This window comes from Cervus canadensis, chromosome 18 (genome assembly GCF_019320065.1).
Source record: "Cervus canadensis isolate Bull #8, Minnesota chromosome 18, ASM1932006v1, whole genome shotgun sequence".
NCBI classification, from domain to species: Eukaryota; Metazoa; Chordata; class Mammalia; order Artiodactyla; family Cervidae; genus Cervus; species Cervus canadensis.
Window position 1 is genome coordinate 19,530,831 of NC_057403.1, and position 13,525 is coordinate 19,544,355.

The window sequence follows — 13,525 nt, forward strand, 5'->3', positions numbered from 1 at the left end:
AGATAAAAAATGGGCCAAAGATTTGAGGCAGTGGACACTTCATCAGAAAAGACTGGCAACTAAGGGCATGGAAAGTCTTCATTAACCTTTAGGGAAATGCAATTTTAATTTTTAAAGCATTCCTTTTTAAAAAAAAATTTATTTATTTGACTGCACCGAGTCTTAGTTGCACCTGCAGAGTCTTTGATCTTCATTGCGGCAGGCGGGATCTTTAGTTGTGGCAGGTGAGTTGTTACATGTGGCATGTGGAATTCCTGACCAGGGATGGAAGACAGGTCCTCTATATTGGGAGCTCAAAATCATAGGCACCGAACCACCAGAGAAGTCCCGACAAATGCAAAATTAACACAATGAGATAGTTCCCCAGGCCCATTGGAATGTTGAAATGAAAAAAAAAAAACCAACAAAAAAAACCTGAGTCTTCCAAATGCTGGTGAGTGTTAGGATGGGGATGAAGCAACTCGAACTCTGGCACCTGGCTTGTGGGAATATGAAATGTTACAACCTCTATGGACAACAGTTGGCAGTTTCTTTAAAAAATGAACCATATACCCCTCTATGATCCGGGAATTTCACACCTACGTATTTATGTCAGACAGAGGAAAGCCTATGGCCATGCAAAGACGTGTGTAATCAAAGTACAGAGGAGCTTTGTTTGTGAAAAGCTAGGGGAGCTTGCTGGGCTTCCCAGGTGGTTCAAGTGGTCAAGAATCTGCCTGCCAATGCAAGAGATGCATGACACAGATTCAGTCCCTAGGTCTGGAAGATCCCCTGGAGAAGGAAATAGCAACCACTCTAGTATTCTTGCCTGGAGAATCCCATGAACTGGGATTTTAGAGGAGCCTGGCAGGCTACAGTCCATCAGGGTGGCAGAGAGTCGGACACGACTGAGCGACTAATATTCCAGGCCGTGGGGCAGGCTCCAGGCTGGGGCAGCCAGCACCACCTGGGGGGGGAGTGAACGCCCCAAGGCCACCCAGCCAGGTGTGGCTCTTGGGACCTGCGGGTCCCCAGTCAGCATCCCCGGGGAAGGCGGAGTGTGGGGAGGAGTGAGGGGTAACCCCCAATGGCAAGGGGCACCCCGAGATCACTGGGCCCCCGCACACCCCTGATAGAGGCTTCTCCCACCCCCGCCTGGGCTCCCGGTCCCTCGGCTCCCGTCGCCGCCCCTGGCCGCCTGCTCCTGTGTGTGCAGCACGTCGGGGCTGCTGGCGAAGACGCAAGTGGGGTGCAGCACGACGCCCCGCTTGGCCCGGGTGTGGAAGATCCTGCTCTTCCCGCTGCCAAGTTCCCTCCTCTGTGTCTCAGAAGTCTCCTCCTCCAGGAAGCCCTCCCTGACACAGAGCCTCGGGTAGCATCTTCCCTGGGACAGGGATGAGGCAGAGGCTGGAGCTCCTGGCTTTTCAGACGTCCAGGCCTCCTTCACCCCCTTGGAGCTTTCAGCATCAGTCGCTCAGCTGTGTCTGACTCTTTGTGACCTCATGGACTGTAACCCGCCAGGCTCCTCTGGCCTTGGGATTCTCTAGGCAAGAATACTGGCGTGGGTAGCCATTCCCTTTTCCAGGGGACTTTTGGACTCAGGCATTGAAACCGCATCTGCAGCATCGCAGGCATATTCTTTACTGCGTGAGCCACCAGGGAAGCTTTTGAGGTCCCTGACAAGTCCCCACCCCCTCACCTCCCCACCCCCACCTTCCCACCCCCACCTCCCCACCCACTTTTATCCATCGTGCTGACCGGAAGCTGGTTCAGAGCACAGGCTCCACAGTCAGACAAGGCCTGGTGTGACCTCAGCCAAGTGCCTCAGTTTGCCCATCTGTAAAATGGGAAGATCACAGTTCCTGCCTTTTAGGGCCTGAAGGAGGCATTTATGTCATTGTATATTCAAGGGCTGGCTGCCCTTATTAATAACAGAGCTGCCTTCCCTGATCTGTTTATGAAACTCCCCACCATCCTTCCTGGCTTTATTTTTCTTCCCAGCACTCGCGACAGCCTCTCGAAATCCCTGTTTACTTCTGTTTTCCTGTGTCTGTCTCCTTGACCATAACGTTGAGTCCCAGAAGGCAGGGACCATGTCTGCTTACTGTGTGACCCCGGGCCTGCGGAGCTTGGGTGTGGGTCACCGTGAGACTGTGGGTGGGTGCCTCTGTGCGTCGTGTAATTGGGCTAGAGTGTCTCTGCCTGACTGTGTCCCTGGGGTGGTGTGTGGTTGTGCAATGGTGTTCAAGTCCAGATGCATCCCAGGGAGAGTCCGGCTGGCTTATTGGATTAGTTAATGTTGTGTGTGTGTGTGTGGTTGTACAGTTGTGTGCTGGGGTCTGCCTCCCAGGGTAGCACTGTGGTTGTATGGTCTCATTGTCTGTCTTGCCCCTGCCATGGTGACGTGTGCTGTTGTATCACTGTGTAATTGTGTGCCTTTGTCTCTTGGGAGCAGGTGGAGCTGTCTGTTGCTGTGTGCGTACGTCAGGGGGCGTTACTGATCCTGTGTGTGTGTGCAGCTGTGCGGTTGTGTATCAGCGTCCGTGACCAAATCCAGCGGTGTTGCTCTGCATATAATCATGTGTCCCAGTGAGCAGGATCTCAGGGTGGGCTGTGGTGGCTCTGGCTGGATATGGGTGTGTTGTGTTATTGTGCGTCCAGGGTACAGTTGTGTGTTCCGCCGCATGGCCGAGGAGAGGTGGCAGTCATTGTGAGTTGCGCATTTGGAGGTGTTCATGTTGTGATCCCGCTGGGTATGGGCTGGGCTGTTGTGTATTGAGAGTTAGTGTGTTTTTGTGTCATTGTGTAGCAGAAGAGAGGTATGTGCTGTGTTGTGTTGTGTCTCTGGTTGGGCTGTGGTTTGTCTGGATGTGCAGTGGTTTAGCCAGATGAGGGTGAGAGCTGTGTGTTACCATTTGTGTGTGTGTGTGTACACGTGTGTGTGTGAGGGAGAGTTAGCAAGCAAGGAATGGTTTCCCAGCCCCAGAACCATGACTAATGCCTCCAGCCTCCCCCACTTCTTGGCGACAGAGACCTCTTTGTTCTCAGTGGCAGAGAGGGGGTGTTTCACTCTTCAGGCCCCTGGCAAATTCTCAGCCTTAAGTCCGGTCAACAAAACAGCCTCTGGGCATTTGCCCTGTGCCCAGCCACTTGCTGTGTGTTTGAGAATGTCGGACTGGGGACAACCAGAGTGGTTGGGGTAGTGATAGGGACCCTGGCCAGCCTGAGGGGTGTGGGTGGGCTTCCTTGAGGACAGCATTGTTAGAAGATAATTCTGGGGAGAAAAGACTTGGGGAAGAGACTTTGGGGAAACCAAGACTCATACAGATCTAAAAGTGAACACGTGTTAAAGATTTCATTTAACACTGTGAAGTGTTACAACTGGTTCAGAGGAGACTCAAGGAACAGACACACTGACTTCCCTAGAAGTCCAGTGGTTAAGACTCCGCACCTCTGGTGCAGGGTTGCAGGTTCAATTCCTGGATGGGTGTGGCCCAAAAATAAAAAGTTTAAAAAAAAAAGGACGCATTTATAGATCAGAGATAGTGAATCAAAAATGCAAGTAGAGGCAAAACATCTGCAGGGGAGGGTCTTATGGTCTCAAAATTTGTGTTTCCCCCAAATTCATATGTTGAAATTCTGTTCCCAAAAGGTGATGGTAAGAGGAGGTGGGGTCTTTGGGAAGTGCTGAAGTCAGGAAGGTGGAGCCCTCGTGAGTGGGATTAGTGCCCTTAGAAAACAGGCTCCAGGGAGATCCCCAGTCCCTTCCACCTGGTGAGGTCACAGTGAGAAGGTGCCAGCTATGAACCACGAGAAGTTCCTCCTTCAACCATGCTGGCAGCTTGATCTTGGACTTCCCAGCCTCCATAACTGGGAGCAATACATATCTGTTGTTTATAAGCATATAAGCTGTAGTATTTTGTCATAGCAACCCAAATGGACTAAGGGAGGTAGGGTTTTCCTCCCAGACAGAATTTATGTGCATACCTCTACAGAAGATTTATTGTGGGATTTCCCTGGCGATCCAATGGTTGAGACCCTGAGCTTCCAGTGCAGGGGGTGCAAGTTCCATCCTGGTTGGAAGACTAAGATCCCACATGCTGCATGGCAGTGCAGGGGGTGCAAGTTCCATCCTGGTTGGAAGACTAAGATCCCACATGCTGCATGGCATGGCAACACCCCCCCCCCCCGCAAAAAAAAAACCACGAACAAGCAAACAAAAACAGAAGATATATCTTGTGTTGACATCACTTACCTATAGTTTATGGAGTTGTAAAACAGACCCCATAGAATCAGGTAACTCTGAATGATTGGTTACAGTTCGAATTATCTCCCACCCAGAATTCATCTGTGAAGTCCTAACCCCCAGCAGCTCAGAATGTGACCTTCTTTGGAAATAGGGTTGTTGCAGATGTAATGAGTGAAGAGGAGGTCATTTGGCATAGGGCGGGCCCTAACCTAAAATGACTGGGTCCTTACAAACTGGGGAAACTTAGACCCAGACATGCGCACTGGGAGAGTGTCATATGAACGTGCAGGCAGAAACTGGGTGATGCACTAATAAGCCAAGGAATACCAAAGACTGCCAATCAAACACCAGAAGCTAGGAGAGAAGCAGGAACAGATTCTTTCTCACAGCATTCAGGAGAAAACAACCCTGCTGACACCTTGATTGCTGACTTCCGGCCTCTAGAACCATGAGATAAATGCCTGTGGTTTAAGCCACTTGGTTTCTGGTGCTTAGGGATGACAGTGATGATTAGCAAACAGTCCAGTAGTCATGTACACATGTGAGAGCTGGACCATAAAGAAGGCTGAGTGCCAAAAGACTGATGCTTTTGAACTGTGGTGCTGGAGAAGACTCTTGAGAGTCTCTTGGACAGCAACGAAATCAAACCAGTCAGTCCTAAAGGAAATCAACTCTGAATATTCATTGGAAGGACTGATGCTGAAGCTGAAGCTCCAATACTTGGGCCACCTGATATGATGAGCCGACTCAATGGAAAAGACCCTGATGCTGGGAAAGATTGAAGGCAGGAGGAGAAGGGGGCGACAGAGGACCAGATGGTTGGATGGCATCGCCTACTCGATGGGCATGAGTTTGAGCAAATTCCAGGAGATAGTGAAGGACAGGAAAGCCTTGTGTGCTGCAGCCCATGGGATCGCAAAGAGTGACCACATAACTTAGCGATTGAACAACAGCAACAGATGTATTAATAATATGGAGAAGGCAGTTTACCGAGACACAAAAATTCTCCTACAATATGTTGGAACTGATTCCTGGAGGATGAGCAGCATCAGGCAGCAGGGAAGGGTAGAAATAGCTGTGCAAAGGCCCAGAGGTGGGTGAGTGGGTGAGGTCAAAGATTCCTTGCGGCCAGGGCACTGAGAGGGACCAGAGGGAATAATGGGACCAATCTGGGGTGGAGCATGCTAAGTCTTGGGTTATTTTGTTGCAGGTTTTTTTTTTTTTTTTTTTGGCCAAGTTTCCCCTTCAGTTCAGTTCACTCACTCAGTCATGTCTGACTCTTTGCGACCCCATGGACTGCAGCACACCAGGCCTTCCTGTCTGTCACCAACTCCCGGAACTTACTCAAACTCATGTCCATCGAGTCAATGATGCCATCCAACCATCTCGTCCTCTGTTGTCCCCTTCTCCTCCTGCCTTCAGTCTTTCCCAGCATCAGGATCTTTTCCAATGAGTCAGGTCTTCACATCAGGTGGCCAAAGTACTGGAGTTTCAGCTTCAGCATCAGTCCTTCCAAAGAATATAAAGGACTGATTTCCTTTAGGATGAACTGGTTGGATATCCTTGCTGTCCAAGGGACTCTCAAGAGTCTTCTCCAACACCACAGTTCAAAAGCATCAATTCTTTGGCACTCAGCTTGCTTTATAGTCCAACTCTCACATTCATACATGACCACTGGAAAAACCATAGGTTTGACTAGTCGGACCTTTGTTGGCAAAGTAATGTCTCTGCTCTTTAATATGCTGTCTAGGTTGATCATAACTTTTCTTCCTAGGAGCAAGCGTCTTTTAATTCCATGGCTGCAGTCACCATCTGCAGTGATTTTGGAGCCTGCAAAAAATAAAGTCTATCACTATTTCCACTGTTTCCCCATCTATTTGCCATGAAGTGATGGGATCAGATGCCATGATCTTAGCTTTCCCTTAGAGATCTCAGTTTCCCCACTAGGGGCTGAACCCTGGCCACCATAGTAAAAGCCTAGAATTCTAATCGCTGGACTACCAGGGACTTCCGAAGGCTTGGGTTTTTTTTTCTGAGCACCCTGGGAGCCTGAAAGACACCTGATTATGGGACACTGATTACTCCCGGCTGCGTGTTAACTGCTCAGCATCACAGGCTGGTTATATTGATACCTGCCCAAGACCACTAAGATCACACAGCCGGCAGCAATGGCGGGTGGGAATTGAACCTAGTCTGCCACGAGCCCTGAGATATCAGGATCACGGCAGGTGAGGATCAGGGGGTCAAAGACGGAAGCTGGGGCGGGAAGAGCTCGGGCAGGGCTGAGGGCAGGGACTTTGGCTATTTTTTCGTTGCTGTATCTTCCGATGGCATCACCGACTGAATGGACATGAGTTTGAGCAAGCTCGGGGAGATGGTGATGGACAGGGAAGCCTGGCCTGCTTCAGTCCATGGGGTCGCAAAGTGCTGGACATGACTGAGCGACTGAACTGAGCTGTTTGACTGCAGCAAGGTACTCAATAGGTATTTGTTAAATGGGTAAACATTCTCTGAAGGCATTCATGGCCGGAAGAGGAAACTGAAGCTCAGAGAGACGCATCGGCTTTCTAAGCCCTTATAACTCAGCTGCCAACTTCTAGCACTTTCCATGAACCCCTTGCTCAAAGAGGTCTGAAAGGCGCAAAAGGGTGCGTGGGTTGGCGAGGCGGGGACTTCAGGGCTGATCAGGCGGCGCCCGGGTCTGGATGCCAGCCTTTATTTAATAAGGCAGCGGGTTCCCCGGACCCCTCATTTAAAAAAAAAAAAACCTCAGCTTCAGGGGCCGCCCACGTGTACCCCGAATCCTTTCGAAGTCGGCCCCCTCTCGCTCTCAGGCCGCCCTCAAGGTCCTCGCAGCGAAACGAGCAAGGTCAGTTGCAATTCCGTTTGCAACCAGTAGCGGTTAGCCCTGAACCCCCGCCCCACGAGACCGTACCATTCTGGCTCGGAGGAGGGGGGCCCGGGAGCGGGGTGCGCAGAGGGCTCTCCTGAGGACCCCCTCTGCCGGGGTTTTCCCTGGCCTCACAGCAGACGAGGGGGAGATTTGCGTGGGGGGCTCAGGGGGGTGGGCGGCAGGGTGCCCGTCGCCCCCGCTCTGGGGGCCTCCCCTCATCCCCCCTCCCCCGGCGTTGGTCCGCGCTGCGGAACCAGGCTGTGTGCGCACGCCCCGCCCAGGGCCCAGACCTCGCCCTGCCTCGCCCGAGTTCGGATCGCGAGTCCGCCCCGCAGCGGGCACCGCGGTCCGGAGCGATGGCGGTAGTCGTCCGAGTGGTTTATTGGTGAGCACGCGGGCCAGAGGTGCCCTCTTCGAATCCCGCCCGGGCCCCGCCCTGTCCCGGCGGAGCTGGGTTCTGGGGGAGTCGGGGGTGCGCGGCGGGTGGGGGGGGCGGGCAGGACCCTTGGAGAGCCTTGTACTGGGGAGAGGGCTCCGTGTGGGTGCGGTGGGCGTGGGAGGAGGCGGAAAACAGGGGACGTTGATTTCTCCCCCCCACCATCCCCAATTTGTGACATTCTAGACGTCTCAGGTCCTAAAAGGTAGAACTGAGACACGTGTGTGTCGTTTTAACCCCCCCCCCCCCGATTCCCGGGTTCAGGGTGGGGGTCGGTTTGTAATGCAAGAGGAATCTCCCTGGGCGCTTCGGTCTCCCGGGTGGGGCCGGCCAGAGTCAGAAGGTTCCAGATCGTCCCGGCCTGGGTTGGGCAAGGATTCAAACCCAGACGGTGGATGCTTTTTTGCTATTAACCCTCCTCGTTTTCTGACCCCACTTTTCCCATCCGTAGAGGGAACGATTTTTTAAAAATTTATTTTAAATTGTAACATCATTGCTTTACCATATTGTATTGGTTTCTGCCATATGTCACCATGAATTGGCCGTAGGTGTGCATATGTCCGCTCCCTCCTGAACCTCCCTCCCACCCCTCTAGCCTGTCGTCTTAATGGTTATGGCGGAGAGAGTGCGGTGTGTTGGGTGTTACACACTTGATCTAATTGCCCGCTTTAAGGGTGAGAACGTGTCTGCTCTGCAGGAAGTGTTCCGTCCCTTGGACGGTGTCATAGTGCTGGCGCCTTGGATAGTACTGACGTGCACAGGCATGCTGGTCTTGTGGGCGCTTAATAAGTACATGTTCCCTGAATTTCCTTTCTCAGAAACTCCTTGGGCAGGGATTTTAGCTCCATTTTACAAGTGCGGAAACCGAGGCTGGGAGTGGGGCACGGGCGGATCACAGGGGTAACCCGCACCTGGGTCTGTTGGCTGTCCTGTTAGAAATGCCCACTTGGGGCGGGGGAGGAGGGTCCCTGCCTGGGGGTTTGAAAGGTTCAGATCTGCCCCTGCGTTAGTGAGCAGTGTTCCTGCCCGCTGAGTCGAGCAGAGGGTAGAGTGACATTTTGAGGCACCTCCCCTTCCCCGCCCCTCGCCTGTGCACCAGACTCCGCTCCGGAAATAGTCTGCAGGGTGGGGAGGTGGGGAGGCGGTTATCGCTCACTCTCAGGCCTGGGAGGGCCTTGGGAATCCTGCAGTAACGGTTTCCCTGTTGTGGGTGGGGTTGCTGCAGTTGGGCAGCTCTCATCCTGACCTGGCTCTCCATTTTGCCTCCCTCTCCCCTCTCCTTGCGCCTGTGGTCTCTCCTTGTCGCCCCTGATTCTGTGCACCCCCCCCCCCCATGCTTTCTCTTCTCTCCCTTGCTCTATGCATTTTCCTCGTGTGGCTGGCTCTCTTCCTGTGCTTCCCCATCTCTGGGCTGCACCCCGCCTCGCCCTGTGTGCCCCCCTTGTCTTTACTCTTTTGAGACTGTCTCCTCCTCCTTGTATCATCCATGTCCCTCTTCATCTCTTCCTGCTTCCTCCCCCCATTTGCCTCCGTCTCCTTGCCTAACTTGCCTCTCCCCTCCCATCCCTGGATCCCCGCTGTCCCCTTCTCTCTCCCCTCCCCGGATCTCCACTGTCCCCTTCCTTCTTTCCTGGGACCCACTCTCTTGGACACACTCCCACCAGTGGCGCTTGAGGCTACAAGCCCAAGGTAAGCGATGTGGTCCCAAGAGGCTTCCCTGGAAAGTGGTGGAGGGGGCTAGCCCCAGGGTGGGGGGAGGTGGGGCGCCCACGTGGCTCCTGTGGGCCCTGGTGTGACCACCCACCCCTTTCCAGTATCTTCAGCTCAAGAAGAAGTTAGAAGATGAGTTCCCTAACCGTCTGGACATCGTGAGTCTCGGGGAAGGGGAAGGAGTCAGACGTGGGTCCTGTCTGTCTGTCTGTCCCTCAGCCCTGGTGGCAGCCCGGGTGGTTTGGTCAGCCCCCACGTCCCCCCCCCCCCCCGCGTTCTCCCTTCCCTGGGAAGGGGCAGATGTCCGCAAGGTGGCGTCTCCGCCCCTCCAGCATCTCTTCCTTCTCCCCAGTGCGGTGAGGGGACTCCCCAGGTCACCGGCTTCTTTGAAGTGTTCGTAGCAGGAAAGCTGGTTCACTCCAAGAAGGTATGTCTGTCCATCCTGCCTCATTGGGGGCCATTGGGGGGTTGGGACTGGGATTGGCCTGTTGGTCCCAGCCCATCCCTCTCCTGGTCCTCCCTTCTCCAGGGAGGCGATGGCTACGTGGACACAGAGAGCAAGTTTCTGAAGCTGGTGGCCGCCATCAAAGCTGCTTTGGCTCAGGCCTGATGTGCCCTGAAAGCAAAGGTGAGGGGGGCCCTGCCCGAGGCCACAGAGCTGACCCCTGGTTCCCAGAGGACTCCAAACCCAAGGACTAGTTTCCAGCCCAGTACATTCCAGAACAGGTAGCAATCTCCACTTTGTTCTCTGGACCATAGCACTGCTTTTCAGCATCTTCTGAGCTTGGTTTTCAGTGTTCGAGCTTCTGTGTTCCAGATGGGCCCCAAACCGAGCCTACTCTAGAACTGGGCCCTGGTCACTAACCTAGTCCCTAACCAAGCTCTGACTCCTGGCTTTTGAGATCCTGGAAGCAGTTTCCACCCCCATCTAAGCGTGAGTGCCAGTTCCCGCCCCACGTGTGCTAGAACTGAGCGTCTGTCCCAGGAGCCTGTGGACCCAGCCCCCTACCCCCAGCACACTTTGCACCAGAAACCTGGTTCTCAAGTGCTTTGACCTCGAGTTCTGTTTGTCGTCATCCTCACCGGAGGAGAATGAGGCCACTTTCAGTGGGAAATTTGACCTGCAGATTTGAATTAATGCAGTACAAAAATACAAATGTCTTGCCTCCTATGCAGGTCTGAAAAGGAGGGAGTCTCTCCAAATTACACAAAAAAAATCAAGAATTGCATAATTCCAAAAAAATGAAAAAAGATGCACAAAGAAACAGGGGAAGAAAAAGAATTCCATAATTCCAGGGCTGCATGAGCTGGCTACGTGTGGGCTGTTGCTGTCAGGAGGGAGGGGGTGCCCCTTTGAGGGGGACTTGAATTCTTAAATGGAGCACATCCCTTGCAGAAACACACCATTTGCCACCTCCAGACTGTCAGTCACTCAAAGGTGTTTGCTTAAACCAGCACGAGGTTTGCTTGGATTCTGGAGAAGTCCTCCAATGATGATTTTATCCAAGATAAGCCAAGATATGGGATTCATATAAAAGAGAGGGGAAGGAGTGACTCTTGTTCACAGGTTGAGTGCAATTTCAGGAGCCCCGAAACCCCCCCTCAGGCTCAGCGATTCTTGCAGGACTCAGAACACAGCAGAGCTGGTCCACTCCTGGTTAGAGTTTATTACAGGGAAAGCTTAAGAGATGAAGGGCAGAGAAGCGACTGGCTTTCATCCAGCCTCTCCCGGTAGTCTGAACCCCCCTCCCCGCCTCTTCTCCGCACAGACCAGTAACTGTGGCCCAGCCCCTCCCGGCAGACGCTTCATGACAGGAAGGACTGAAATGTCTCTTGGACGCCTGGTCCTTCCCTGATGTTCTTCCGGCCGCCGGTTGGAGCAGAGATGGACACGCCTGGTCTTTGCCTGTGTGTGTGTGTGGGAGTGTGTGTGTGTCCCCGCACGCTGGTCCTGCTGCTTTCCCCGTCCCTCATCTCCCTGCATCTCCCCCCACCCCGCACCCGGCCCTTGTCTTCCCTTCTACCCCGTGGTGTTTGGGGTGGTCCTTCTCCAGGCTTCCTTTTCAAGGGGAAGCCGAGAGGAGGATCAGGATGAGTGAGTCTCAGATTTCAGCAGTGATGGCAACAGTTCACAACTCAATAAATGGTGATGAGGTTAACAAAACAGGCCTGTGTCTGCGTGTGTCCATTTTGCTCCTGGAACCTCCTCCCCCTGGTCTCCACTCCAGGACATTAGTGACTTGGGAGTACGGAGCTAGGACCAACTCAGGGTTGGACTTCTCAGTGGTCCCTCAAGCCAAGGTGGAGGTGGTCTCTAGACCCCCTGGAGCTCCCTGGAGCCGTCACGGGCGTGCATCCTCCAGGGTGAAGTGGGTTCCTGGTTCCTGTGTTCAGGAGGTAAATGCAGTGATTGGGAGAAAAGTGCTGGGTGGTGTGTTCGACCGTGTCCCTCACGTTTCACCCCTCCTCACGTCTGCCTTGCCCCCTTCACTGTCCTCACACGAGATGAGCTGTCCTCACCTCCTAGCTTTGAGTTTGATCCCATGACTTGCTCTGACCAGTGGAGTGAGGCAGACGTAACCACGTCAGGTCTGAGCCTGGACCTTCGGAGGCCTGGTGCTCCCGCCAGTGTGAGGACCCTGGGAAGGGCCTGGGAGTCTCACAGGCCCGCTTCTTAAATCTCTCATGTGGGAGTCTGGCCACTGATGTCCTTGTGTACAAACCTCAATTTATTTTGAGGGAAGACCCACCATAGTCAACTTTGGAACATTTTCACCACCTCAAGGAGAAACCCTCATACTCTAGAGCCCCCATCCAGTACTGAGCACCCCTCTGGTCCTCAGCACCGACTCGGCCCCCCGCCCCGGAGCAACCACTAATCTGCTTTCTGTAGATTTCCCTATCGGGAGATTTCATAAAAATGGAGCCATACAACATGTGTGGTCTGTGTCTGGCTCATTTTGCTTGGCATAATATTCTCAAGGTTCATCCATGTCGTGATGATTGGCACACAGAACGTCATTCATTTTTATGGCCGAATGATTTTCCACTCTGGACCACCATTTCACCGCCTAAATTGGTGAACATTTAGGTTGTTTATATTCCTTGGCTACTGTGAGTAGTGCTTCTGTGAACTTCTGTGTACAAGTTTTTGTTTAAACACCAGTTCTTAGTTCCTTTGGCAGATGGGAGTGGAACAGCTGGGTCAACAGCAAATGGTTTTTTAAAAAAGAACTTTCCTGGCAGAAGGTCATGCGAAGACCATTAGATTCACTCAGAATTGAGGAACTGGTTTTTCCTTTTGTTTGAGGAACTCTTTTTTTGTTTGTTTATTTGGCTGCACTGGGTCTTAGTTGTAGCATGTGGGATCTAGTTCCCTGACCAGGGATCGAACTAAGGCCCCCCTGCCTTGGGAGCACAAAGTTGTAGCCACTGGACCACCAGAAGATTCCCTCAAGAAAGTCTTAATGCTTCTGGTGGCCACAAAGTCTGCACTTATTTCAAATATAATTCTAACCCAATGAACTAAAAAAATGTCACTCATTCTAGGAGGCAGAAATGAAGTCATTTCTCCCCCTGAGCGAAATGCACCTGTGCTCCATGGATCCATACCCAGTATCATCTGGAAAAACTCCCATGACAACCATCAATAGTACCAACAACAAGCAAAGCCCTCACTCATCTTCATTGGTAACAATTCTGACAATTCAATAAATTCTGGCGGTTTAGATCTAAACCAGGTAGGTGGTCTAGGACTCAAGGAAGCTTGATTTTAACCCCACTGGAGCCTGCGTGGTGTTACCTTCAGCTCTGCCTTTGGTTTAGCCATGACACAGCTTGCCACCAGTGGGTAATTTAAATAACACAAGACTCTCAAGTCCTTTGTTTAAGCAAGAAATCTAGGGGGTCAGGCTAGGCTGGGTTATGCTTCTGTGGCAACACACAAAACCAAACCCAAATCTCAGTGGGTTGACCCAGCACATGCAAAACCATCTTCAGGGCAGGTGTCTCCCTGCACCCATTCCGGGACCAAGAGCAGCGTTTGCCCGGTAGGTCTTTGTGATGATGGAATTTCTCTGTATCTGCTCTGTCCAACACCGTGGCCACTGGGCACATGCCACATGGTGCTATGGAGAGCTTGAAAGGTGGTGGATGTGACTGAGGAACTGAATTTTTAATTAATTCATTTATTTTTGGCCGTGCTGCGTCTTCATGGCTGTGCTCCAGCTTTCTCTAGTTGTGATGAGTGGGGGCTATT

At 52.6% G+C, this 13,525-nt stretch overlaps 1 protein-coding gene across 1 annotated transcript; it reads left to right on the plus strand.

Annotated features, from left to right (window-relative positions):
• Window positions 1–7,198: 7,198 nt before the first annotated feature.
• SELENOW (selenoprotein W) lies at window positions 7,199–11,431 on the plus strand. Its single transcript, XM_043436928.1, has 6 exons — window positions 7,199–7,506; window positions 9,222–9,246; window positions 9,372–9,425; window positions 9,620–9,694; window positions 9,797–9,895; window positions 11,037–11,431. The coding sequence occupies exons 1-5, from the start codon at window positions 7,478–7,480 to the stop codon at window positions 9,875–9,877; spliced, it is 264 nt and encodes an 87-aa protein (XP_043292863.1). The 5' UTR covers window positions 7,199–7,477; the 3' UTR covers window positions 9,878–9,895; window positions 11,037–11,431.
• The last annotated feature ends 2,094 nt before the right edge of the window (window positions 11,432–13,525 follow it).